Source organism: Tiliqua scincoides, chromosome 2 (assembly GCF_035046505.1).
Source record: "Tiliqua scincoides isolate rTilSci1 chromosome 2, rTilSci1.hap2, whole genome shotgun sequence".
NCBI classification, from domain to species: Eukaryota; Metazoa; Chordata; class Lepidosauria; order Squamata; family Scincidae; genus Tiliqua; species Tiliqua scincoides.
The window spans coordinates 246,842,202-246,869,443 of record NC_089822.1 but is presented as its reverse complement, the minus strand read 5'-3'; the positions used below and the strand labels follow the sequence as shown (position 1 = coordinate 246,869,443).

At 47.4% G+C, this 27,242-nt stretch overlaps 1 protein-coding gene across 1 annotated transcript; it reads left to right on the top strand.

The window, feature by feature from the left end:
- The first annotated feature begins 778 nt into the window (after positions 1–778).
- On the top strand, positions 779–26,852 carry LOC136639614 (sodium- and chloride-dependent creatine transporter 1-like). The gene is made up of 15 exons (XM_066613957.1): positions 779–799; positions 1,467–1,920; positions 5,059–5,307; positions 11,867–11,998; positions 12,460–12,712; positions 13,083–13,215; positions 14,132–14,266; positions 14,478–14,581; positions 17,064–17,188; positions 17,834–17,946; positions 18,826–18,963; positions 20,247–20,349; positions 20,711–20,811; positions 23,666–23,836; positions 24,921–26,852. Exons 2-15 carry the CDS (start codon positions 1,890–1,892, stop codon positions 25,062–25,064), a joined length of 1,932 nt encoding a protein of 643 aa, XP_066470054.1. The 5' UTR covers positions 779–799; positions 1,467–1,889; the 3' UTR covers positions 25,065–26,852.
- The last annotated feature ends 390 nt before the right edge of the window (positions 26,853–27,242 follow it).

The following is a 27,242-nucleotide window of genomic DNA, read 5'->3' as shown; positions in this document are numbered from 1 at the left end:
AACTTAGTCATCTTTATAGAAAACCTGTAGAATAGCAAACCTGTAAGTCAGTATTATCTCCATGGTACAGAGTTAGCAGACAAGAAAGGCTTTTCCAAGGCTGCCCAGTAAGTTAGTTATCTGGATTCCCAGATAGGTGCTTAGTGAGAACCTCTATGCTATGCATAGAATTTGGGACAGCTAGGGACACTCCAGAGAAAGTGTCTTAATTTTTTTCATGCTACATGGAGCTCATCTGTGGGAGGTATTATCTGCCCCAAGTTCTCCATATTCAGAAAGGCTAACTTAGGGGGAAAATTTGCCCACCTAGGGCAATATATGTTCTGGACAGAATGGAGGGATGGCCCATCCATGCAGCCAACTGAGATGGTTGCCTCAGACAGCAGATTGGTTTGGGGGATGGTTCACTTAGTCTTTGCTCGACTATTTCAATTAATTTTTCCTTTGTGGGCGGAAAGATCTCTGCTTGAAAATGAAGAACTCCCAATATGTTCCTAGTGCTACTTGATGCCTTCTCTGTTTCCTTTCTGTTAAGTATCAAGGTCTTCATCCAAAGAGACTGCCAAACTGGCCTGTGTAACCCTGATGTATGGCCCTTTAAGGTTAGAAAAGGGAGGGCAAGGAGCACCCTAGAGTCGCACGTACTCAGTGGAAGTTTCCTTTCTTTAATGTCTTTCTGGTTTCACTTCTGTACACTAGCTGGTGGAGTTGCAGGTCTTGTTCCCGAGAAAGAACCTAGTGAGGAAGAGGAATACTCTTGTGTAGGAGTGCTATTTAAACCCTCAACAGCTTGGCTTGGGTAAGCTAAAGATTAAAAAGTAAAAATAAAAAAAATAAAAAAGGTACTACAGTAATTTTACCTGCTTGTTCTAACACACACAGTCAAATGTTTGTTGGTGCATTCTTCATTGTTGCAGGATTCTTCTGCTTTCTTGGGCTTTTGGACGGAATGATAGGAAAAGGCTTTAACCAAAGAAAAGCACAATGAGCACTTCTGTACTTGCTTTTTGGAAACTGTAAATAGCCACGGAGGAGTTGCATCAGGACCACAGCAAGGGTAAAGCAGTGAAGCCTCCCTCCCTGCAACTATTTACAGTAAAACAAAAAGAAAAAAAAAGCAAACACAGACGTGTTCACTGCGAGCTCTTGATAGCATGCAACTTGATCTAATGTTTCTCCAAGCTGGAACTCTGTGAAAGATTGCCAGAGACTGATCCGATCTCTGGATCACCTGAACTGATTCACACGTTGAGATTTTAGTATTGCAAATATAGCTTTATTCTGTATTGCTGCTTCTGAATGTTTGAAGGTGGCAATGGAAGCCAAAGAGTGCCTGTAGTGGTTGTTTACAAAAATCTGAAGATGGATCACTTTGCTCTGCTTTGCAATTAGTCTTTAACTTAATCCTGGCAGTGTAGAAGAAAAGTGGGTGGTTACATGTGCACCTGCCTGTTTCCATCCTCCAGCATCTCCATGGTACCCAGCAGCAAGGTGGACTGCAATTCCCAGAATGCAACAGACAAGACTGATGCCAGGAGCAGTAGCCAATGAAGTGCCAGTTGGGAGGGAAGCAGGAGCAGATGCAGTGTCTTTCTCTGTCCATTCTCCTCCAAGTAGCAGAGCTCGGTGCTAGAGCTGAGCAATGGAGCAACTGCTCGGCCCTTTCCGTGCTGCCTGGTTTTGAGCCCAAGGCCCTGCCCAGACTCTCACCCACTGCCCATTTCCCTGGTGTAAATCCCCATCAATGAGGTTCTTTCGTCTCACCTTCAAGTGCTTTGTGGATTGCTTCTGAGCCTGCACCCAGATCCCCTCCCAGACCCGGAGCCAGCTTCCCGACCCAACACCCGTCTCAGTCTTCTGCCCTGGAGCCCTGTCGCCAGCCCAGTGCCATGGCTCCGATGCTCCACGAGACATGTTCAGGTAAGGACTTTGCACTCTCTTGGCATCGCTCAAGAAAGGAGCAGTGCTGTGATGGCTGCGTTGGCTGGTGTAGTGTGGTGGTCAAGGGACTGAGGTGTGAATTAGGGCTTCCCTGGTTTGAATCCCACCTCTGCTGTGAACTCATTTAGGTGGTCTCAGGCAAGCCGCTCCCAACTGCAGCATGGGGTTAATTATGTGGCTGTAAGGACATGATTGTGCATGTGAAGTGCAGACAGCACTGTGCAAATGTTGTGTATTCTTGCAATAGGTTTCATGGGGAGTGTGGTTCTTCGTTTCAGGTAAGTCAATGTGCTACTCATTGTGTACGAAGCTTATCTCTGGAGTATCCTGAAATGTGTGCAACTTGGCACCCCTGCCAGTCTGTTGCTTGCTACCAAAATGAGTCCAGGTAAGGAACAAGGGAGAAAAGTTAGCACAATAGCCCCCCTTCCCCCCCCCCTCCTGGGACTGATTGGTTCAGGCAGCTGGGCTACCAAGCCTGCCACATTATCCGACTTCACTGTGCCGGAACGTCCTGTTTTTGTCTCGCCACTCTTCACTTCGTCACTGCTCAGTGCCAAGGCATCCAGCGCTGCTCCCCTCTCAGCACCACACTCAATTGTGCTTTACCTGGCTATGTACTGGGCCTGTTATGTTAACTCTCTTGTTGGAATTGCATTCCTGATTTTTCCCAAGGCTAGAGTCTGTAGTCTCTGAGGGGAGGGGGGGTCTTATCTGAGTGAGTGATTGATGAGGACTGAATTGGGCTGGTTGTTCCCAGCTCAGTCATCTGGAGCCAACAGGGTGTGAACTTGTGCATTTGGCATCATTGTGCTGAGATACCGGTTTTGCTCTCCTGGGCACCATGTGCTTGAATGCCTAAAGCACTTCTTTTAGTGCCCATATAGTACAGGCTGGTTCATGCAAGATGCACAGAGCTGGCAAAGGGAAAAGCTCAAAGGGTGCTGTGCAACAGCCCCTTATAAGGCAACAATTCAGCAGGAGCAAGAAAGGGGGGTGGGGAAGATGAAGGGGGCCAGGATTGTGTGAGTCACACTCCCATCACCTTCCAGCTACCTGCCCCATCTCCTCCACCCATCCTCCCTCCTTTTTCCTCAGAAAAGCATGTGCTCCAGGTAGCACCACCTGTGTGTGTGCGCGCGCTCCGGGTAGCGCTGCCTAGCAGCATGGGCAGTACCAGTCAAGCGTCTGATCTGAATGTGTGTGTGTGGGGGGGGGGGTCAGCCCCACAAGTAGGGATTAGCTCAATCACATGCCAAGTCCTTGGCTGCATGTTTGCAGTGGGAAGGGGGGAGGGGAGCCAGACAAGGGAAAGGGGCTTTGTGTCTGAGTTCAAGTGCAGCTCTACCCTGCCCACAACTCTTGTCTTTGGTGTTTGTCCAAAGTGGGTCAGGGCTTCACTGAAGCTCATCAGCACAAAAGTGATTGATAGAACTTCTCTGGGGCCAGGCGTGTCTGTGGATGGATGCGGGGGAGGATATAGATGAGTAGGGGTGAGTCTTGGCAAAAGCCATCCCGCCCCAGATTTGCAACTGGTTAGAGGTGGCACTGGAAGAAGCCCCAGATTTGCAACTGGTTAGAGGTGGCACTGGAAGAAGCCGTTTCCAGCACCAACCCCCCACATTTTCGACTAGCTTTGTGTCTGGCATGGCACAATCTTTGCCGGGGATAGGTGGAGAGACGGAGAGATGTCTTTAATTCACAGGATCAGTAAGCTTGAATGAGAGCAGACCTCAAACCCAGATCCCAGTCTTTAGAGGGGGAATTGCAGACCGACATGTGCACCGGTCCAAGATACAACCGTGTGAGACTCTCTGTGTGTGTGCACTGCAAGCCCATTGTCAGCATGGCGACTGCTGTGCGAATTCATGTGACTGCGCGTGAATGAGCGTGTGTGTATATATATCTGAGTGTGTGGATTCCGAGTCACTGCCTAGTGGGTGACTCACCACCCTGCATTGTGACGTTGAAACTAGGACTCCAGAATGAGAGATGATTTTTTTTTTAAAGGGTTTGCTTCTTATATAAAACGTAGCCTAGAAAATTCCTGCATTGGTCATGCTGTCAAAGGGTCTTTGAACTACATGGGACCTGATGAAATAGGAAAAGCAGGGATGGGCCTCAGCCGGCTATGATGGCAGACTTTGCAAGCCGGTTCCCTGGCAAGGATGAAGGCATTGATTTCTGCCTGGGAACGTGTCTCTCCTGCCCCAGCAAGGGAAACAATAGGATACAGAGCAAGCACATAGCATTATTCTACACAACCACACAGGCACCTTTTCCATTGCCTTCTGAGCTCTTCAGCCACAAGCCCCCTCCAAGCACAGGAGGAGAGCAGAATTAAGTCAAACCCTCCCCCCAATACATGAAACACCAGGTCACATCCCTGTAGTTTGTGTGAATCAAGGTGGAATGATTACCGTTTCCCAGTTCAATAAGGCAACCGCTAAAGTGGATTAGAATCTCAATTTCACCTACATGTACAGAAAAAAAAGAGAGGCGTGGGGGACCCTCTTCCCCCTCCTTAACCAGCCTGATTATGTTTGCTGCAGAGTGATGGAAGGGAAGAGCTAGTCCCAGCTGCACAATCTCTCCAAGCAATTATCTGGGGTACCATATTTTCAGGGAAAGCCAAAGAGGGCCTATTTCAGGGTAATCCAAGAAGAGGTGGATGCAGAGAGGTGCAGAAGGCACTTCTCTTAGCCCAAGACATTCTGGTGCTGTTGGCAGAACAATCCAGGTGGCTTCCTGCATCATAGTAAAAAATATCATTACGCCGACAACTTTCTCTCCTTTAATAGCACCTTAAAATTTGCTGTGTTGATTTTTAACACCGCTTTTACTCCAAAGTAAGGTGCAATTGCCTCCAATTTTAATGATAACAACAATACGGTATACAACTTTCTAGGCCTGGTGATGCCAGAGTTAAGATCTGGAAGAGCGATGGCAAACGGTAAAACACCCGAATTAAGCAGACAGGTGAAAAGAGAGCTTAGCTTGGTTGTCCTTGCTTAGCTTTCTGCAGCCGTAGATCAAGATTTTTTTTCCAAGTTAATTCAACACGTGTGCCTGGCCTGGAAGTGATTCTGGTTTAACACTTTGTTGTTGTCTCCACAGAGGGCAGTGGATGCTCAGAGGTGGCTGAGGCAGAGAGGGCCGAGCCCGTCAGTGGCACAAGGGAGTCCACCCTTGAGGAGAGAGCCGTTACTGCCCCTCTGGTGGTGCCCATGGGCCCCGGGAAGCTGCCCGTTCCTGAGCGGGAGACCTGGACCCGGCAGATGGATTTCATCATGTCTTGTGTTGGCTTTGCTGTAGGGCTGGGAAACGTCTGGCGCTTCCCATACCTCTGCTACAAGAATGGAGGAGGTGAGGGCCAGTGGTCATGGGGTGGTTGGCTGTGAAGGGGTCAGGTGAGGTCTGGTGGCTGTGAATGTGTTTTGCAGAGACTTGTTGGGTGGAGGAACTGGGCTCCAGTGGGGTCAGCTTCAGAGGAGCCCTAAAACTGGACATTTTGGAGGGAAGCAAAGAATTCTACCTCAGAGCCAACCCAGGTGGCTTCGACTTACCTGCCAGAACAAGACGTAGATGACATTTTGGGCACCAAACGCTGGCATCCATCCCTTTCAACTACCATAGCACCTAAATTTGCTTCTTATTTATTGCATTTATACCCCACCATTTCTCCAAGCAGGTCAGGGCAGTCCCCATCAAATCTCCATTTTATGCTCACAACAGCTCTGTGAGGGAGATGAGGCTGAGGAACCATGACTGGCCCACAGACACCCAGGGGGTTTTATGGCTAAGTGGAGATTTGAGCCTGGGTTATCCCAATCCTAATATACTTGTGCTAGCTCTCATTCTTGTCCGCATACCATATCAGCTTCCCACAACTTTATCCTGATGCATTGTGGGTAGGTTTTGCCATCCTTTGGTCAGGCTGGGTGAATCCAGATCACCCTTTTTCCAAGGGAAAACTTCACTCAGTGAGTATATAAATGTGTGTAGAGCTAAACAGCACGTACTTAAATGGTGAGAATTTTGTCTGCAATTCTATATGAACTGTCCTGGGAGAGAGCCCCACTGAACACAACGGAGCTTACTTTTGAGCAAACACACGTAGGATTGGTTCTTTACACCTCCAGCTTGGTCAGAAATCCTGAGAAACTGCACTATGGTGCAACTCTCTCAGTTACATGCGGGGGATTCTGCATCTACAATTTCCTCACATAGCTGTGTACGGTACCTACTACAGTAAGTTGCCACCTGGAAAATTATGGAACTCTCTGTACAGGTATATCTTGACTTAGGCCTGGTGTAGCTGCAAAATCTTACTTCAGGCCTTAGATGAGGCACTAGCAGGGCATAGAATAAGATCCACTGACTCTTAAGTAAGGACCATATGTTATGCTAATTAAGTCATTGACCCTAACAACAACAGTATTTATATACCGCTTTTCAACAAAAAGTTCATAAAGCGGTTTACAGAGAAAAATCAAATAACTAAATGGCTCCCTGTCCCAAAAGGGCTCACAATCTAAAAAGATGCAACACCAGCAGACAGCCACTAGGAAAGACACTGCTGGGGTGAGGTGGGCCAGTTACTAAATAAAAGAGGAGCACCCGCTTGAAAAAGTGCCTCTTAACCAGTTAGCAGGGGTTCAACTAAGGCACTTGTTTTGTTTGGTAAATAACAGCCAGTGGAATGATCTGGATACAGACTATCTGGATACAGGCAAAGGATTAGAGCTCCCCTCCCACTATGCTGTGGCCCCGATCCCTCCCCCTCTTCTTCTGGATCCCTCCCCCTCTTCTTTCCAGCAGCTGCTCTTTAAGTACTCATCCAAAACAAACTCATCCTGGCCAACAAGTCAATTACTGTAATTTGTCATTTGGCCCAAAGACTAGAGACAGAGATACGAAAGTGGTTTGAGAGAGGTTTCATTTCTCATCCTGGTGTATACGCAGTTCATTCATTCCACTGTCATCTCTGATCAAACAAGTTTTGAAAACAATTTTAAAACTCCGTAGAATCTTTTTACCGGAGGTCACAGTGGGTTGAGAGTACACACCAAAAGCAACGGTCCCTCTTTCCAACTGCTTTTAATGCTGAGAGAATGATTGCCTGGTGCTAGCCTTCAGCCTGGCTTCCAAATACATCAGAACATGATAGAAGCCTCAGGTGGCAGAGGGGACTGTACCACCTCAGTCTGCAGATGGAGGTGGCAGTGCCAGGCTTGAACATTCCTTCTTGCAAAACATTCCCTGCAAATAAAAAATCTAAGCAAACCAGGAATAAAGGTTCTACTCCAGCCTGCTTTGTTCTAGTTTTTGAGTTGCAGAAACATTTTCTTTAGAGGACCATCCATGGTTTTTGCCATTTTTGCCACCACATTGCCACCTCTTTCTGGTGCATGTATAGACCAGGCCTATTCCCTCTCTGTTCTGGGAGACCTTATATCTCATCTCAAATGGATAGGGGCTGGCTGGGTTTCCCCAATGATAAGAGGAAGAACTTTGCACCTGCTCCGAGGTTGTCTGCTATATTGAGTCTGTACCTGCTCCCTAGCTGGTAGATTTCTAGCTCTTCAGATTGAGTCCCTGACTGTGATTAGCAATAGCAATGGTCCCTCTCTTTCTTTAGCTCCTGTTCCCCCCTTGGGACCCTGTTGGCTGCCCTTCCCCCAAACTCATTTCCTGTCCCCACTCAGAGAAGCACAACCCAGATACAGAATATGAGCAAGAACTTGCTGTGCTGCACACTCAAGAGAAGAGCATGACTGCGGGCAGTTTGCTCATTTGCAAACCATATGTGGGGTGGAAAGATAAGGTTTCCTGGCAAATCGGTTCAATGAGATAAGAGCAAATCGGAATCCTCTTGACTAACATCTGCAGGTTTTGCTAGCAAATTCTGTGTATGTCCAAGGAAAGGCTGCCAAACAGAAGGAGGACACTGGCTCTTAACAGAGAGAAACATGCTCAGGCTCTAGTGCTGTCTTTACCACAGCAGCCACTCCTCCTCACCACTGTGGTGTAGATGATTAGATGAATCATCCTGCCTGTATGCTCACTGAAGCCCCAGGCTTAAGTTTGCCTTGTAGACTGAGAAATGCATTCAAATTGGAAGTATCCAGAATTTGCATCTAAAATAGCAACAGGAAAAACACAGAGAAGATGATGGAAGTGGCACCATCAAATGCGCCAAAGTAAAGACCTACCCAGGAGGGCACTCCACAGGACCCAGGCAGGCAAATGCAACTGTACATACTGCTGGCTTCTGGGCCTTAGGCACAGCGCTGTGTGTGTCTCCATCACAATGTGAAGGAATCAGCTTCCAGTAAATGTCAGCCAACACTCACAAAACATTGCATGTGGCAGCTTGTGCTGCTCAGATCAGTGTATACGTGAGACTTCGGGGCTGAAGGACTCTTCAGGCAGACTTCTGGCATGAGGGTCTTTAACTAGTTATGTTTCTTCCCTGATGAACTAGAGCCCTGCAGTGTAGTACATAGGCTACTAAAGGCATACTGATCACTAGAAAATTCTGAACATACCAGGTTTTTGCACCAAACAGGTAAATCCTAGGATATGGTCTACTATGTCATTATAGATCCAGGATTCCACTGCAAGCAATACCACCACATAGGATGTAGTGTTGAGACATAGTTGTTCTATTGTCTCTGCAGGTTTGAGCTTTGAGGAGGAGGCACTTCTAGTAGCAACCAAAACTATTGATGTAGGTACAGTACTTTATATTGATCTAGGTACAGTACATACACTACTCTAGGTATGTACTGTACCTAGACAGGGACATACTACACTTGCTCCCAGTGTGGAAGGGATTGTCACTTCCAAATCGGCCTATTCAGCCACACTAGACGCTGTTCCAGAACCACCATGCAGAGCGCGATACCAGAGTCTTCCGAGACTGAAGGTTGCCAAGTGTAAACTCTATATTGCCAGCATGGTGATCTATTGGGGCAGAGAGCAACACAGAAAAGGTTGGTGTAGCACTGAATCCCTGATTCACATCTCACCTCTACCATGAATTGAATAGGGCTACAATCCTACATGCTTCCTTGGGAGTAAGTTGAATTTGAAGGAGCTTACTGCCGAATAAGGGGCTTATTTCTGTATTTGGAAGAACACTGGTACCCCACTGTGACATAAAGCAAATGGTATTGCTGTAGGACCGAACTGTTGTGGACAATGGGCAAGGGTGGGGTTGACCTCTGAACGCCTTTGACCCTGTGCAAGGAGCTAGCTCATTTGCACATTGTGCCAAACTTCTCAGTAACTGAAGTCAACAGAACTGGAGCCTGTTGAACTTCTCTTCCCAGCCTCTCACAAAACGAGGCAACTTCAGCTCAGTCAAGCTACGGCCAGAACTTTTAACATTTGTTTCATGTGTGAGGGCCATGGCAGGGCCCACTCAAGCACTTGGGCATGCGGGTGGGCCAGGTTAACCGAGGCCAACTGAAATAATACCCTCAAGCTGCAGAGTGGTAGGAGTGCCCACTTCTATTCCTCCCCAATCACTTCCACTGCTTCTTCTCCTCCACCCATACCCTGGATTGGAAATGGAAGTAGGGGGCAGAGCAGAAGAGAATGTTAAGGGGAGAGAAGAGTGGTAGGTTAGAGCGGTGGAGATTCCCCTCTCCTCTGCACTTCCTGTTCTGCTCTGTTTCCTCCTTTTCTAAGAACATGGGAGGAGTGCAGGCTGGCAAATCACCAGGTAAAGGAAAGGCAGCATTTGGCATGCTGCCTCTGGCATGCTGAGTGGGATTTGCAAACCTTTCTTTTTCTTTTGAACAGTAGATCCTCTGCATGCCAAATCATAATCTCCCTTTGAAAGCCTTCTCGGTTTTCGAAAGCAACACACCAGACAGCATGGAAGGCTGATGGCTGAGAAACACTAACTTGGGCACACCACAATTCACTCCAAAGCTCTGGGTGGATGTTTCAGCAGGTGCAGCTTGTCCTGGCACGGTTCAGAGAGGATGAGACCAACTGCACCTGCCAAGATGCAACAACTAAATGTACAAGAACCAGGACTAATTTGAATTAGGCTAACCTAACCAGGGCCAACCTAACCAGGGTTAATTTGAATCCAGGCTATTTAAACTGTGATTTGAATCACCAAAGGGGGAAAAAAGGTGAATTCAAGTCACTGATTTAAATTTTTAAAAATCCACTTCTCAGTTTGATGCGTCCTAAATGCAAGTGCTTACTGATAAAGTTACAAATATTTATAATTAGAGTACTGACTTGGAGCCAATTGCTGAGATCAGAGACTTACTAGGCATAAAAGAGGAGTTAAAGGACATTTGGATGGATCAATGAGTGACCCATGTGGTGACATAACAGACCCTGCCCTCCCATATCAACCATCGCATAATTACATGAAAGATTGTGCTGTATGATGACATTTCCCACATAGTACTTTCTATGTAAAGAAAAACAGCCTTTCACAAGTTCATATGTTATGTCCGTTTTATGAGATGATTGATACGTTTGCATTAAGTTCAGATTTCATTTTAGATTATTTTTAACCGAGAAACGTATCCCTTATAGTCTATAAGTTTCCCTGTGAAAATAATCCACAATGAAAGTTATAAATTATATAGAGCCAGACTCTCCACTCACAACCGGAGAGGAAACTGAACGCTTTCCACATGCGCTGTTTCTGACACATTCTTGGCATCACCTGGCAGGACAAAGTTCCTAACAACACAGTCCTGGAACGTGCTGGAATCCCTAGCATGTATGCACTGCTGAAACAGAGACACCTGTGTTGGCTCGGTCATGTCGTGAGAATGGATGATGGGCGGATCCCAAAGGATCTCCTCTATGGTGAACTTGTGCAAGGAAAGCGCCCTACAGGTAGACCACAGCTGCGATACAAGTACATCTGCAAGAGGGATCTGAAGGCCTTAGGAGTGGACCTCAACAGGTGGGAAACCCTGGCCTCTGAGCGGCCTGCTTGGAGGCAGGCTGTGCAGCATGGCCTTTCCCAGTTTGAAGAGACACTTGGCCAACAGTCTGAGGCTAAGAGGCAAAGAAGGAAGGCCCATAGCCAGGGAGACAGACCAGGGACAGACTGCACTTGCTCCGGGTGTGGAAGGGATTGTCACTCCCCAATCGGCCTTTTCAGCCACACTAGACGCTGTGCCAGAACCACCTTTCAGAGCGCGATTCCATAGTCTTTCGAGACTGAAGGTTGCCAATAAAATAAAAAGAGCCAAACTCTGATTAATCATTTTATCTTATTTTTTATTCCAGTCCTTGGTTTTCATTATAGAAGGAACCTGAACTTTGTGATCAGCTTCCCCCTCCATAGCCTAGCTCAGTCATTCTCAAACCTTTCAGTCTCTGGAGCCCTTTACACTCCTAAAAGGAGTCTCAAGGAGCACCAGTGCATGTGCAGAGTGTTGCAGCGCCAAGCCCAATGCTGGATATCGGCAAAGAACCAGAACAGGAGGGGAATGATAAAGGAGAGCCACTCAAAAGGGAGGTGAGAGAGATGACCCCACCAGGCAGCAGCAGCAACCACTTACGGAGCTCCTGAAGGGGTCTCAGGGAGCCCTATGGCTCCTAGGAGCACACTTTGAGAAATGCTGACCTAGCTAATCCTGAAAAGATGGAGTCTGTGTCCAACATAACACAAGGAATGTATCCTTTTCTCATGCTGGGATCCTGCTGCTCAAGCTGATAGGTTCTCACTAAACAGAGCTGGATGAGAAGCAGGCTGAAATGTAATGAGGCTGAATTTATTTGGGCGCTCATTACATCCAGCTTGTCACTTCCAATTCAGCACCTGTATGTGGCTTCCTGGCTTTGACCTTCAGGCTCCCTCCTCCTAGCATCTGTACTGTGCTGTTGAGCCAGGCCAGCCACTTCTCCTCTCTGACCCTCCTTCTCTGCGCAGGTGTCTTCCTAATTCCTTACCTACTAATCGTCTTTGTCGGGGGGATCCCCGTCTTCTTTCTGGAGGTGGCCCTGGGGCAGTTCATGAAGCAAGGTGGGATCGCTGCCTGGAACATCGCCCCCCTCTTCAAAGGTAATGTGCCGTTCTCAGCTGAGGGCTACCTGTAATACGGGAAAGGAGAACCATATCTGAACGTGAGACACTGCCTCAAATAGAATCAAACCATTGGTCCCATCTAGCACAGTATTAATTACAGTGGCTGGAAATGTATCAGTCTTACTGGTCAGTTCTGAGTTAAGAAAATCCACTTTTTGTTACATAAGGCAGTTGTGTTTTCCTTTTCTGGTTTTTTTGGCTATAACCTTTGATAGAAAGGATATTTCAGCGTGGTTTGTTTCATTCTATTTTGCATGAAATTCTGCATCGAATGATATATAACATGATGATATTATTCGAAAATACCAAGATGTTAACACTTTTGGTCAACAGTGGTGTCACACACCCCCATGCACGTTTCCCAGTGTGGCCCTCGCCTCTCCCAGCACCCATCTATTGATGCTGCTGACCAGCTCTCTCTCTCTCTGTCTGTCTAGGTCTGGGCCTGGCTTCCATGGTCATTGTCTTCTTCTGCAACTCCTACTACATCATGATCCTAGTCTGGGGTCTCTTCTACCTGGTGCACTCACTGACAGAGACCCTGCCATGGGCCACCTGTGGTCACTCTTGGAACACTCCCCAGTGCACTGAGCTCTTTGCCTTGGGCGACTGCAGCAACAGCACTAATGGCACCGCCCAAAACTGCAGCAGCCTGGTCAACAAGCGCTCTCCTGTTATCGAGTTCTGGGAGTGAGTAGGTGACGGTTCCCAAAGGGGCTGTCTTGGTGTGGGTCACCATGGGAAAGAGAGATTAAGGTTACCTATACAGTGAGACAGCAGCGGCTGAAAAGGTATGATTTGGGCAAAAAAGGCCCAAGAAAACTTAGTGTCTGAGGCAGAAAACTCAAATGGGGCCTCCATGAAGATAAAGAGAACTATCCATTTGCTGTTCTGTAATGGTTCTCAAAATCCATGGCCTGAAGTGAGTTGTCTCGGCCTGCCTCATGGCAGAGCCAGCCCCAGATATAGCCAGAGGCCAGGGACGGGAGTTGCCTGGGAGGGACTTTTCTCCTTCTCTTTTGCCTCATCTGCTCACTTCCTGCCCTCCTCTTTCCTTCAGAAACAAGGTGCTGCGGATTTCAGGGGATCTTGCTGATCCCGGAGAGCTCAGCTGGCAGCTGATCCTCTGCCTACTCACCACTTGGGTCATTGTCTACTTCTGCATCTGGAAAGGTGTCAAGTCCACCGGAAAGGTAACTAGTATTTCTTCAACGGACCGGGTTGGGGGTGGGAGTTGCTTTAGGAAAATTTGATGAGAAGAGTCAAGTAATATTAATTTATTTTTCCCATTTTTGTGCCGCCCTTCCTCCAAAGAGCTCAGGGTGGTGTACACAGCTGCCCTCCTCCTTTTGTCCTCACAACAACCCTGTGAGGTAGGTAAGGGTGAAAGAAAGTGACTGGCTCAGGGGTTCACCCAGGAAGCTTTGTGGCAGAGGGTGGATTTGAACCTGGTTCTTCCTGGTCTAAGTCCACTTCCCAAACCACTGTACCAGCCTGGCTGTCCAGTGTCAACGCTCTCAAATGCAAGTCTGTTTCTATTCTTAGTGCAGCTGCCAATTTCATTCCCCTTGCGGCATATGCAAATTAACTCTTTAAGGTTCGGCGGGTGGTATATCAGGTGACATTAAATCCCCCAGATTTAGTTACCTGGAAGCATAGATATTACCAAGCAATTCCCTCACCCTGCTGGTCCCTGAACGCATGTGACATTTGGACATGTACAAGACACTGTAGGATCCTCAGAGGTTTTTGATGAGGCCGTAGCCTGAAATCTGGTTGGCAACCTTCAGTCTCGAAAGACTATGGTATAAGCCTACAGCACCCAGTATTCCCAGGCGGTCTCCCATCCAAGTACTAACCAGGCCTGACCCTGCTTAGCTTCCGAGATCAGACAAGATCCAGCATGTGCAGGGCCTGAAATCATGTTTTATTTATCCCACCTTTCCCTTCTCATAACCTGTAGTCCCTGTTTATTTTTTTTAGCACAAGCTCCATCTTTCCTCCTCCAAGCTGGGCAATCCGTATTTTGTGACCCACAAAATCCAGTGCAGCACAACATCCATCCACACAGCTGTGCTGCTATATTCTAACCATGGTGTTCCTCTGCAGGTGGTGTACTTCACTGCGCTCTTCCCCTATGTGGTTCTAATCCTGTTGCTCTTACATGGGGTGACACTGCCGGGTGCACTTGATGGCATCATCTACTATCTGAAGCCTGATTGGTCCAAGCTAGCTGTGGCTCAGGTAAGAATTGGATGGCACAGATGTAGGGGAGGGATGAGGAAGCTTGTGACTGGGGAAGCAGTGAGGATGTAGCGAACGTTTGTGCAGGGAAGAAAGCCCTTGCATGTAACCAGCAGTTACACCAGGTCCTGGTGACCTGGCCAGGCCATGGAATCAGAGTTCTACCCCCATTTGGTGGGGTTCATACCACCGCTATTCCCCCCCATCCCAGGTATGGATTGATGCTGGTACCCAGATCTTCTTCTCATATGCTATTGGGCTGGGAGCCCTGACCGCACTTGGCAGCTACAACCGCTTCCACAACAACTGCTACAGGTGAGGCCCCACCCCATACATGGGTGTCTTGAGATCCGCATGGCTGTCAGTACCATATTATGGAATCTGCTGGCTTTGTCTGAATCCTGGGAAACTCTGCTTTGTAATATTTTCTTTTGGAAAGAGTTTGCGCCTAGCCCTTGTGATTGTACAGAGAGCCTGAAAATGCAACAGAAGCATCAGCCCCAGCGCCTGCCCATCCTCTCCTGTGTCATCTTCCAATGCATCTGTTTCCAGGCTTGTGTGTATTCTGCAATACTACACAAGTATGCCATTTGTTATAATGCACAGGATTTGGTATCTTGAGATCTCAGCTCTCTTTTTCCTTTTTCTGTTAAAAGCAAGTTTCTAGTCCTTAAGGACTGAAAGTGTGTGGGGTATACTTAGTAAAATGGAGAAGCTAGGATGTGTGTGAGTGTGTATGCTGACCAAATTTTCTAGAGGCTTAAGAAATTGCAGTATCTTCCCCATGATTGGCAGAAGTCAAATAAATTATTTGACACATAGTTTATGTCGGGGGTGTCCAAAGTTTTTGGCAGGAGGGCCACATCATCTCTCTGACCCTGTTCTGGGGGCCAGGGAAAAAAAAGAATAAATTTACATAAATGAATATATTAAAGATGGACTTATATGAATGAATGAAGGTCTTGCAATATCTCAAGGCCTATTAAAGGCCTTGCGCAAAGCAAGGCTAGCCTTTCCTTCACTGCTGCTACTACATCACAGACGTGAAACAGTAAGCAGTGGAGGGAGCCCTCATCCCACAGCTCTCACAAGAGGTCAAACAGTTGCATCAGGCCAGTACGGGTTCTAGCAAGTCTCCAGAGGGCCAGAGGCTCATTGGAGACTGGGGACTCCCGGAGGGCCGCATTGGGAGTCCTCGAGGGCCACAAGTGGCCCCAGGGCCAGGGTTTGGGCACCCCTGGTTTATGTGAATATGCTCAGTTTGTATAACTTATACAGGTCACAGAAGTCAGCTTTTCTTGGTGCAGATTTTTGGTTGTGCTGACACATAAGTCTGCTTTTTTTTTCCTTTTAGTGCAGAGTATATACTACATCAGGGGTGCTCACACTTTTTTGGCTCGAGAGCTACTTTGAAACCCAGCAAGGCCCGGAGATCTACCAGAGTTTTTTTTACAATGTTCGCGCCATCATAACATATAACGTTTATGTGTACAATGTATGTTGGTGTACCTTGAGCCCCACTGAGTATAACAGGACTTACTCCTGAGTAGACATGCCTAGGATTAGGCTGTGAGGCTGCAATCCTAGCCACACTTACCTGGGAGTAAGCCCCATTGAGTACAATGGGCCTTACTCCCGGTGTTTCCTCCCAGAGGCACCTGAAGGGGGGGTCGGCACTCCGCGATCTACTCATTTTGCCTTGCGATCTACCGGTAGATCGCGATCCACCTATTGAGCACCCCTGTACTACATGGTGTACTGCTTCCAATTAACTTCTCTCTTTTCCCTGCATCATCTCAGTTCCCACTTTACACACACACATGAGTCTGTAATCAGTAAAGTAAAACAAACAAATACATAATGTCTGCATAATTTATTCTGATTGCAAAATTTGAGGAAGTGGCCATCATTAGGGTGGAGAAAGCAGAACCTGATGTATGTCTTAAAGCCTCTGATGGTCCTAAAACACTCCTAGACCTTATTGCAAAAGCTGCAAAAGTTTGAACTTCAGAAGGGAGTTTCCTCCCACTAGGAGGCCAGGTAGCTGCTGCCGCCCTGATTGCATCATCCAACCCATGTGGAAAGTAATGTCCTTTTTCTTGCCCTCCACAGAAGTAGTCTAATTTGAGTTCCAGAACCTGTATTCAGTGTTGCAGTTCAGCCCCAGAATATGCAACAGAGTACATCTGCACATGTGATGGAGTGCATGTCCTTCACCCCATCATAATCACAGCACAACCAACTTAAGAACATAAGAACATAAGAACTGCCCCACTGGATCAGGCCATAGGCCCATCTAGTCCAGCTTCCTATATCTCACAGCGGCCCACCAAATGCCCCAGGGAGCACACCAGATAACAAGAGACCTGCATCCTGGTGCCCTCCCTTGCATCTGGCATTCTGACATAACCCATTAACTTCCATGCCTAGGTTTAGGGGGAGGGCTAGTGGGTCAAAAGGCATGGTGGTTTCTAAACTAGTTGGTTTTAGAGGCAGGCTGCCTCTGATTGCCAGATGCAGGGGAGGGCACCGGGACGCAGGTTGTGCCTATTGTCTTGTGTGCTCCCTGGGGCATTTGGTGGGCCACTGTGAGATACAGGAAGCTGGACTAGATGGGCCTTTGGCCTGATCCAGCAGGGCTCTTCTTATGTTCTTAACCCTAATACCAACATTGCTCACTGTAAAAAAAAAAAATCACTGTAGCCTCCTGCTAATTTGGGGGGTGGGAGGAGGCAGATTCAGGACATTGGGTATCAACCGGTCCTAGTGTCGCTATTGACCTGCCTACCCTTTACAGGGATGCCTACATCTTGGCTGTGATCAACAGTTCAACCAGCTTCTTTGCTGGCTTTGTGGTGTTTTCAGTATTAGGCTTCATGGCATCGGAGCAGGGTGTGGACATCTCCCACGTGGCAGAGTCAGGTGAGTGCCAGAAGTTGGATTTCCACGTGCACACCTCAGTCAATAGTTCCCCCTCTTCTCTACGTGGCGAGCTCTTTAGGGAGTGCATGGGTAGACATAGCTCAGTGCTAGAGAATGTGCTTTGCATGCGGAAGGGCCCCAGTTCAATTGCATCTCCAGACATAGGGCTGGGAAGAACTTTGCCTAGACCCTGAAAAGCTAACCACCAGTCAAGGACTAGAGGGCCCAATGGCCTGAGCATATATGCCAAGGCAGCTCCTTAAGGCCAAACTGGAAGTGATGTTAGTCAGTCATTGGCATACTTGCTTTTGTGTGTGTGTAAATGGTGGGCGTGTCAGAGCCTGCTCGGAACTGAGACTACAGTGGGGGGGATGTGGTTTTTAACCTTATCCCTCTGCTGCACTCCCAATGAGGATCAGGCCTCACAAGTGTCCTGTCTGCACATAAAAAAGCAAGCACACCACGGATCCAGATGACTGCATCATCACTGCATCTGATTTGGTCCTTAGATCCTTGACGCCATCTCTGTAGCCACCCTCCCTCTTAAAAATTGTAGTGGCTGTGTTGGTTCTTTAGACAAAGATCCCAAAGTTGTTGGTTCTGATAAAAGGTATCACCCCTCTTAAGCCACCTTCTCTCTTTCAGGTCCAGGTCTGGCCTTCATTGCCTACCCCAAAGCCGTGACATTGATGCCACTCTCCCCACTCTGGGCTACACTGTTTTTCTTTATGCTTCTCGTCCTGGGCCTGGACAGCCAGGTAGCTGCTCACGTGGGCTAGAAAAGGGTGGGAATCACAATGGTGTGAGAGTAAGGTTGTTAACTGAGCAGGAATAATTGCTGTGGGCTTTTTCTGATCTTGTAACAGCAACATGATTTGTAAAAAAATCAGTTAGTGAAGTTTTTCATGGCATGAGGATGCATTACAGCCATCTAATGGCTGCAGATGAAGATGCCATTAAAGCAGAGAAGCAGCAGCTGGGAAAAAAGTCAGCAACTCTAGATGCCACCCAAGTTAAGGATGAAGGAGGGGGTTGGATGGGCAGAGAAGAATGGCATGATGAGAAGGGGATACTTAGTCCACAGGGCAAGTACAGAGAACTCAGTAGTGTATCATCAGAGTCAACCTGAATGCAAATTGATGACATGTATTTGCTTGAGCTGCAAAGCATGTGCAGAGTGCCCTGTTTGTCTCACAAAGCTGCTATAATTGCTTCACACTACCGTTGTGCTTTTGACTAGCCAATTTTGATCCCTGCCTGCATGCAACGAAGCTCATGCTGGCCAAGGGTCGCTCACACGAAATAAAGAAGCAGCTGAGCTGGATACTGGAGGTCACACAACCAACCAGTGCTTGCATCATGGAGGAAAAGCTAAGGGGACCCTTCACAAGCCCCAACCCAGTTTTCTTAGGTTTACCCAAATTATGGCCCACCTGTAGCCCCTGCTGATCCCCCATGGTGATTCAAGCACTGTCACCATACCTCAACTATACTGCTTGGGGCAAGATACCCAGGTCAGATGCCAGAAGCCCCAAGTCAGTAGACAGGAGCACCACCACCCTCTTTTTCCTGAAGTCATTAAGCACTGTCACACAATGACGAATGTTCTCTCTCGCTCTTATCCTTTTTCCTGTCAGTTTGTGGGTGTGGAGGGTTTCATCACAGGTATCCTGGACCTGTTCCCACAACCAGCAGCAGGCTCTCCACGCAGAGAAGTCACTGCTGCCATCTGCTGCCTTGTCTGCTGCATCATTGACCTCTCCATGGTGACTCAGGTGAGGCTGATGCCAGGGCATGGTAGAAACCTCTCTTCCCCATACAATGGACACTTGGGGGTGCCTTTGATAGTTCTTTAGAGGGATCAGGACACAAGAGGAAGAGCCCTGCTGGATCAGGCCAAAGGCCCATCTAGTTCATGTATCTCACAGTGGTGCACCAGATGCCTCAGGGAGCACACAAGACCACAAGAGACCTGGATCCTGGTGCCCTCCCTTGCATCTGGCATTCTGAGGTAGCTTACTTCTGAAACCAGGAGGTTGCACATACCCATCATGGCTTATAACCTGTGAAGGACTTTTCCTCCAGAAATCTGTCCCATCCCCTTTTAAAAACACCTAGACCAGATGCCATCACCACATCCTGTGGCAAGGAATTCCACAGATTATTTACACACTGGGCAAAACCACTTTTCTCCTGGTTCCTGGTTAGACCCCTAGGAACACATGGCACAAATGGTCCAGGTTCTGTAGTAACTTCCTGCAGCCTTCTGGCACAATTAAAATCGCTCACAATTAAGGATGCCACAAAATATAGTCATTTAAAAAGATCTCTATGCAAGTGGGCGCGCGCACACGCGTTGAATTAGTCTTAGCCGCTGTACATCTCCCCAAATAGAAATGCCTTAATACGTACTGCATGTTAGATATGCTCATGCTAAGACTCTGGCAAACCTCCAGAAGAAGGGAGTTCCATTAATGTGGTGGAACTACAGAGACTGCACCTTTTTCTACATCTCATCACCTCCATCCTACCCCACCTCCAATGTACCAGTTTGAATCCCACCCCCAACCTCCACAACTACTATTTGCCAAGGGGAAAAAAGTTCTTATTGGCACCGAGTCAGGGCAAATGCTAATCACAAGTGTGGAAGATTGTATCGCCACTGCGTGAAGGGGGTAAGGTTAAACCACCCACCACCACCACAGTCCTAATCTGCAGGGGTCGTGATCTAAATAATAATAACTTTATTTATACCCCGCCCTTCTCCCCAAAGGAACCCAGGGCGGCTTACAGTAGGTTAAAAACAGATTAAAACATAATATAACAAAATCTAGCTGATCTAGCTGCTGTTCGCCCAAGAAAACTAAAGTGCTTCAGGGCCAGTGATGCATTTAACCTAGTGTGTCATTTGGACATCCTGCGCACATGTACGCACTGTAAGCCCGGCCTCCATAACAGACCCATCACAATGACTGGCATGTCTGTAGTTACAGTAATAAACCGTATTAATGTGCACGTGTCTGCTAACTGATTCTTTTTCTGTGCTCTGTGACCCTAGGGTGGCATGTACGTCTTTCAGCTGTTTGACAATTATTCAGCCAGCGGAATCACTCTTCTGTGGCAGGCCTTCTGGGAGTGTGTGGTGATCGCCTGGGTCTATGGTAAGAGGCTAAGCATACTGGGGAAAAGAGAGTATTTTTTAAAGGAAGGGCTTCCCTCCCTGGCCCTTGAATATACGAAGCTGCTTTATATAGAGCTGGACCATTGATCCTTCCAGCTCAGTACTGTCTACTACACTGAGTCACCAGCATTTTGGAGAGGGCTCTTTCCCAATCTTATTTGGAGATATGGGCTGACTCTGGGATCTCCTACATGCAAAGCAGGTCTCTACTACCTACCATGAGCTCAACCACTACAGCCCTCGATTTGAGGCCAGGGCTCCATCCTCATACATTCTTTTCTGGCTTGTGAGGGAGAGATCACTTGCACTGAGGTTACCTTGTGATTTGCTGTTACCTACAGGGGCTGACCGCTTCATGGATGATGTTGCCCGCATGATTGGCTACCGGCCTCTGCCCTACATGAAGTGGTGTTGGGCACTCATTACCCCAGCAGTATGCGTGGTGAGTCATATTCATGGGGTAGAAGTGGAAAGGCCCCTTCCCAAAGCCAGAGGATGACTTGTGGTTTAAGAGCTTCCAGAGTCTTATGAAAGGGACACACCGACAGTGCAGGTCTACTTTTCCTTAGATACAGGCCTAGGTTAGCATCATACTTTCATAGTGAGCGAAGTTCAGATTATTTGGGGGGGGGATCTATGGAAGTGGTGACCTTCCTTAACACTCAAGACACTGCATTCCACCCTGGAGGAGACTCTTTCATACATGTTAGTTGATATTACTACGCCCACATGAACAGGAGGATACTGTTTCCTCACCACCACCACAGGGCAGGACACTGAAGACGGCTTCCAGTGTTGCATTTTTTTTTTCTACTTGTGTTTTGAAAAGGCATATAGGGGAGCATCCAGAAAATTGCTACAGATGTATTTCTCTGCAACATTAGAATGTAGTTTGATGCACTGAACTTGGACTAGGGAGAATTGGCTTAAAATCCTCACTCAGGCTGCCAGCTCTGCCCCTCTCAGAAATTAATCTGCCTCTGAGGATAAAATGGGGTTATCCCCATGTGTGCCACCCCTGAATTTGATGGAGGAAAGAAGAGCTGCAAATGAAATGAGCGCAGGATGCACAAATTGTGATAAAGGCCCTTTATTAAAGGCCCTGTTCTAAGGCATTATAAGAACATAAGAACAGCCCCCCTGGATCAGGTCATATGCCCATCTAGTCCACCTTCCTGTATCTCACAGCGGCCCACCAAATGCCCCAGGGAGCACACCAGATAACAAGAGACCTCTCCTGGGGCCCTCCCTTGCATCTGGCATTCTGACATAACCCATTTCTAAAATCAGGAGGTAAACACAAGTAGGCAAAAACCATATTTGAAGCAGCTCTGAAATAACTCTGCTGGTGCAAGGCGGCAAGGAATGGGAAAATGGACGGCTGGTCCATTTTGAAATAACTTTATATTCAACCAAACCTCCTGATGCTTTGTCTGCAGAAACCCTACAGCGGTTGGCCTTGCACAACTTGCATTCAGGTCAGTGGGGGCTTGCACAGGAGCTGATATCTTCAAGGACTCCTTTTTGTAGGGACTATAAAGCTGGTGTGTCTGATCAGAAATAAGAGGAAGTCATTAAGTTCTATGAAGATTTTGTGCTCCTTGCCAAAAGAACAATCCATTCCAAGTCAGAGTCACTGGACAACCTTACACAGCAGGTTGCTTCCCCCTTTTCAGAAGAAATTGGGGAAGAATGGGCAGCCTCTCCTTTTGTGCCTCCCCAACCCCATGAGGCTACATTTGTTTCTCTTTTTAGAATATACAGAGCTCTGCCACCTGAGATCTTCTAATAGGAGATACTGAGGATGGATGTGGAATCCTTCGCACAAAACGAACGTCCCCAATTCTGAGCAATTGTCCTTTCCAAGTATCTGTTTTCAGAATAGGATGTCTTCTACAATGTACCATTTTAGCAAGTTCTTTTTTTCCACCATGCAATTTTGCCATGAGGTCGTAACTCAGATGTAATACCTTCCTACCCATAAGCATGCTGTTTCAGGGACCAGCTGTGTGATTGGCAAGAGCACAGCACATATACGCACATGCGCGAAAAGATCTTTCCACAGGCCTATACAAACACACACACATAGAAGAGCCAGGATGGTGTAATGATTGTGGTGTTGGACTTAGACCTGGAAGATCCAAGTTCATATCCCAGCTCAGCCATGAAACTTCCTGGGTGACCTTGGGCCAGTCACTCTTCTCAGCCTCACCTACCTCACAGGATTGTTGTGAAGACAAAGAGGAGGGAAGGAACCATGTACACCACCCTGAGCTCCTTGGAGGAAGGGTAGTATAAAAATCTAAGAGATAGGTAGTGTGTCAGAAAAGCATATAAGTTTATGTGTGGACATAACATTCTCTTTTCTTGCCATCCTGTTTGTTAATACACCCAGAATTCAAGAATGTAGAAATGGTTTTGTTCTGCTGGATCATACAGGGACATCTCTTTTCCAAGTCTCTGTTCCCATTCCAGAGCAAGACAACTGAACACAAAATTGCAAACAGCAAAAACAAGTTTAAAATCTAAATTGTATAACAGGTTAATGCATACAAATTAAGTTACTGTCTTTGCAGTTCTGTTGGTGAAGAAGACAGAAGTACTGTAATGTGTCCGTGGAACATGGTTCCTGGGCACAAGTTTAGAAGTAGCTTCACCTTAGTTCAGTTCAAACTGTCTATTCCTCTCCAGGGTTGAGACCTTGAAAAAACAGTCCTGCAAGTTTGAAGCAGATGCCAGATACAAATGGCACCGATTGACTGGAACCTGTGGTGTCACAACCCAACCCAACCCCCTCGTGCCCCTCTTCTGAACTATGTTTCAGCTTCTTTAAACATATTTTGGTGTCAGTTGTTGTTTTGTTTTTAAGACAGGCAACAAATGGATGGATTAAGGGAATAAACATTCATTTGGCACTTAATTTTTTGTTAAGGCTGTCAGCCTGTCTGAATGATGGCAGGAGGGTCAAAACAGACAGCTGAATCAGTGTTTGAGTTGGTGGCCAGTACCTTAAGTCATTCAAATTGCAACCCTGGGAGGAAATTGGGCTTCCATCACAGCTGTATACCAAGTCTGCCTTCCCCCTGGGTTTGCATAACTTATTCCAGGGAGAGCTATGGGATTCTTCCATTCTCCATTGCTCCTCTTGAACTCTATTCCGAATTCCAGCTACTTGAGAAGGTCCTTGGGGAATATGAGTTCCAAGTTCCTATCCTAGGAACCATCCATCTGGAGCTCCAGTCTGGCTTCCAAGCTAAACAAACCTCTGCGGCTTCTCCCTCTCCCTCCATTACCAGGGCATCTTCCTGTTCCACGTTGTGAACTACCAACCATTGACTTACAACAAGAGCTACGTCTACCCGTGGTGGGGAGAGGCCATTGGCTGGGCTCTGGCACTCGCCTCCATGCTCTGCATCCCTTGCACCATCATTTTCAAGCTTCTGCGAAGCAAGGGCTCCTTGCAACAGGTGAGTGCAAGTCTCTCTTCTCTGCCTGGCACCCAGTACTCAGTTCCAACCAGCAGAATGGAGTTGCCTGGCACCCAGAGCTCCTGGCATGCTGAGTCTGGCAAATACTTGTCTGGGATTTCTGTGAACTGTGCAGTTCACACTGGGGGTTCTGCACGCAACCGAAGTAGTTGAGGGTTCTCTCCCAGCTGGCCTCTGTCAGAGGTGGCTGTGAGCTGGGCCGACCTTCTCATTTTACAGATGAGGCATTTGCCTGGGATGCTGAATCTGCTGTGGACACACTGCCATGTGTTACTGGATCTGGGGTAGGGAGGCTTTTAGATTTGCTTTGTCTTACCATCATGGGACATACCATCTCCAGGCAATCAAATGGAGTTTGGAAGTAGGCTCTGCAAAGCAATGGCAACACACCTTCCCTTTGCAAGCCAAAGAGCTTGCAGTGGTGCAAGTGGACTGAAGGTTGCCAACCAGGTGCAAGTGGAGAAGCTGCAAGCAAGGATTGCAAGCTACCAATAGTTCCTGCGAGAGGCACCAGAATTTATTTGATTGGCAAAGAGGGGTCTTTGACATTTAGAACAGGGACAGGTGTGGAACAGGGAAAGTAGAAGGAGCCTTTGTACTTGTGGGTCCTTTTCTTCAGAACTCCCTCTGTAGGGAGACCTGTCTGACTGTGCAATCATATGCACGTCTCCTCAGAAGTAAGTCCCATTGTGTTCCAACAGGGCTTACTCCTGGGAAAGCGTGTATAGGATTGCAGCCTGAATCTCAGTTTTTAAAAAAGTTGTAAAGAATGTTCAGTTTAGGAAGACCTGGGGTCTCTGGAAAGGAAATTAAATATGGTTTCGCATACTATTTGTTTGGCTTTGGTCTGCTGCTTTAAAAAACTATTTTTATAGTGTGTTTATTCTGGTAAATTGGTGGGGTTTTTTTTTGATGACATTGTTGGTTGTTGGATGTAAGCTGCTTCAAGAGCTCAGATGGGCTAGTTTCGCAGGATTTTAATTTTCCAGAAAATAAAATGAAATAAACACACCGGTCCTGCCTAGATTTGCTCATTGACGCCACTGCCTCATTTCTCCCCCAGCGCTGGCAATTGTTGACCACCCCCGTCTGGGGCCACCACCACCTGGAATACATGACACCCGAAGCCGAGGCAAAGCTACTGCCACCAGACAGTGTTGCTGCAGCACCTCTGGAGAAGGCCACGCTTTTTGAGACTGTGATCTGATTTCCTTGTACCTTCCCTGTAGCAATAACACAAAACACCCAGATCAGCTGGGGGGAGAATGGAGAATGGTGGGCGTGGCTGGGGGGAGTCAGAAACACCAAGCAAGAAAGCCCTGCCTCCCCCTTTAGGTTGTATCTCCTACCCAGTACACCTCAGGAAGGCCATCTGCAGTGGGGCACATGTGACTATCTGAGTGAGTGAAAAGCTCTGAGTCAGAGCTGGAGGAGCTTATATTGTAACACGGATGTGCTATTAGCAACAGTGGGCAAGACCTCCCCCACTCCCAAATTTCCTCTGGACAAAAGACCAAACTTATCCCTTCTGTGGAAAGCAAGCATGACCTTCACCACGTTTAGCTGCTATCAGTATTAGCACTCAAGCCAAGACTTCCTTATGTATCACATAGGCGAAGACTGGCACCTCACCCCCAGACAACCTTATTCCAAGTTATACTGTACATCTTGATAGCCCCACGGCATTAACATCTCCAGTAGGTCTTCACCCAGAACACTTGTCAGACTCTGGCCTGCATGGGAGGCTTTCATCCCCGGGGGAAAGAGCTCTCTGGCTACCTTTTCAGCCCTCTCTGTAGCCCAATCCCCAATCCAACCGTAGGTGGTTAAGGTGGGCTAACAGCCTCTTGTTTCTCCAGATGCACTTATTTCCAGCACTCTGTGGCCTATTCTCCTCATACCTTATTCCTTACCCTACTTCCACAATCACCTCCCTTCAGCCATTTCAGTCAGAGTTGAACTATGATTTGGACCATGTAGCAATTGCCTTTTGTGTCTTGGGCATCATTCATTGTTCCATTTCGCTTTTCCCCCAGTCATGTTCTGTTGCCCAACAACCCCTCCTGGAGAGAGATGTTTACCATTCTATTCCCCCTCCCCTTTTTTGCTTTTGACAGGGGCTCCCTTGGGCTGTGATCAAGAGTGCTTCGAGGACTGTCGTGAATTCTGCATAAGGTTCTCTAAACATCCTCCCATTCGCGAGAGAAAATGAACCTCTCAAAATGGCTAATAGACCTCTTGTGAGCCCTGTCAAGTCTATAAGGGAGAGGCAAGACTACCCTGAGGGTGGGATGGTATTTTCTTGAACAAGCTGATTGCCTGTAGTTTCCTCCCTTCTCACATAGAAGAAACTAAGGAGAAGACCCAGACATGCATACCCCTTGGTAGAGTTGGCACATTTTCCTTGCAGGGCTTATGCAACTTTCACATCTACAATGTAGGCAGAAACTTAGCAGGTGTTGCGTTTTTCTGGTCAAAAGGTGTTATGATGGAATCTACCTCGACAAAAAAATTTCACAGGGGGAACCATGTTAGCCTAATGTGTGAAACACAACAGTCTGGTGGCACAGTCGTATAAGACAAATGCATTGTGTGTGTGCAAGCTTCTCATGCATTTGTCGTTAGGTGCCCCCAGACTTTCCATTGTTCCTGATTAGGAAAATTACACCTGTTAAATTTCTGACTGTAATTATGGGAGCCTGGTGAGAAACAAGGTGGCACCTCTAATTGGCCAGGTGTGTTAAACCCCCTCCTCCATCTCCATCATAACTCCAACCCATGCTGCTACATTCCCCCTATGTATGTATTTGTAATGTATGAGTGTTTGTGCCAAATCAGGCTGAGTTCATCTCCCCCACCCCATAACTCCTAGGCTGTAATCCCCACTCTGCTCCGTGCTACCCCAGGCCACTCATCAGCTCCTTTTTTTCCCCCACAGTTACATACCCAACATGGTATAAATCCAACCATCTGACAATAAATATGGGAGGGATTCTGTCTGTTTCAGTGGTGTCTTTGTCAATGCCAAGCCTCTGAACCTTCCCTAGAGCAGCCAGCCCTTAATTTGCATCCTGGAGGGCCATATTCTGTCTCACGAGGCTGCTGTTCCCAGTTCCTGGTGACAAGTGTCCTAATTCATTGCACACATTTGGACAGTATTTAGAAAAAAATACCACTTAGCCTTTACCATGTTTATGTGCTGTGTCATCCTTCCTCCCTCAAACCATCTTCTTTGTCCACTACAATTTCTGCAATATCATAACAAACTCGCAAAGACAATAGGGACTAGATCAGTGGTACCCAAACTGTGAGCTGCGGGTCCCCAGGGAGCCATGGAAAACAGCCAGGGGAGTAGCAGAATCCTCAGGGAAAACCTGCTGCCCTA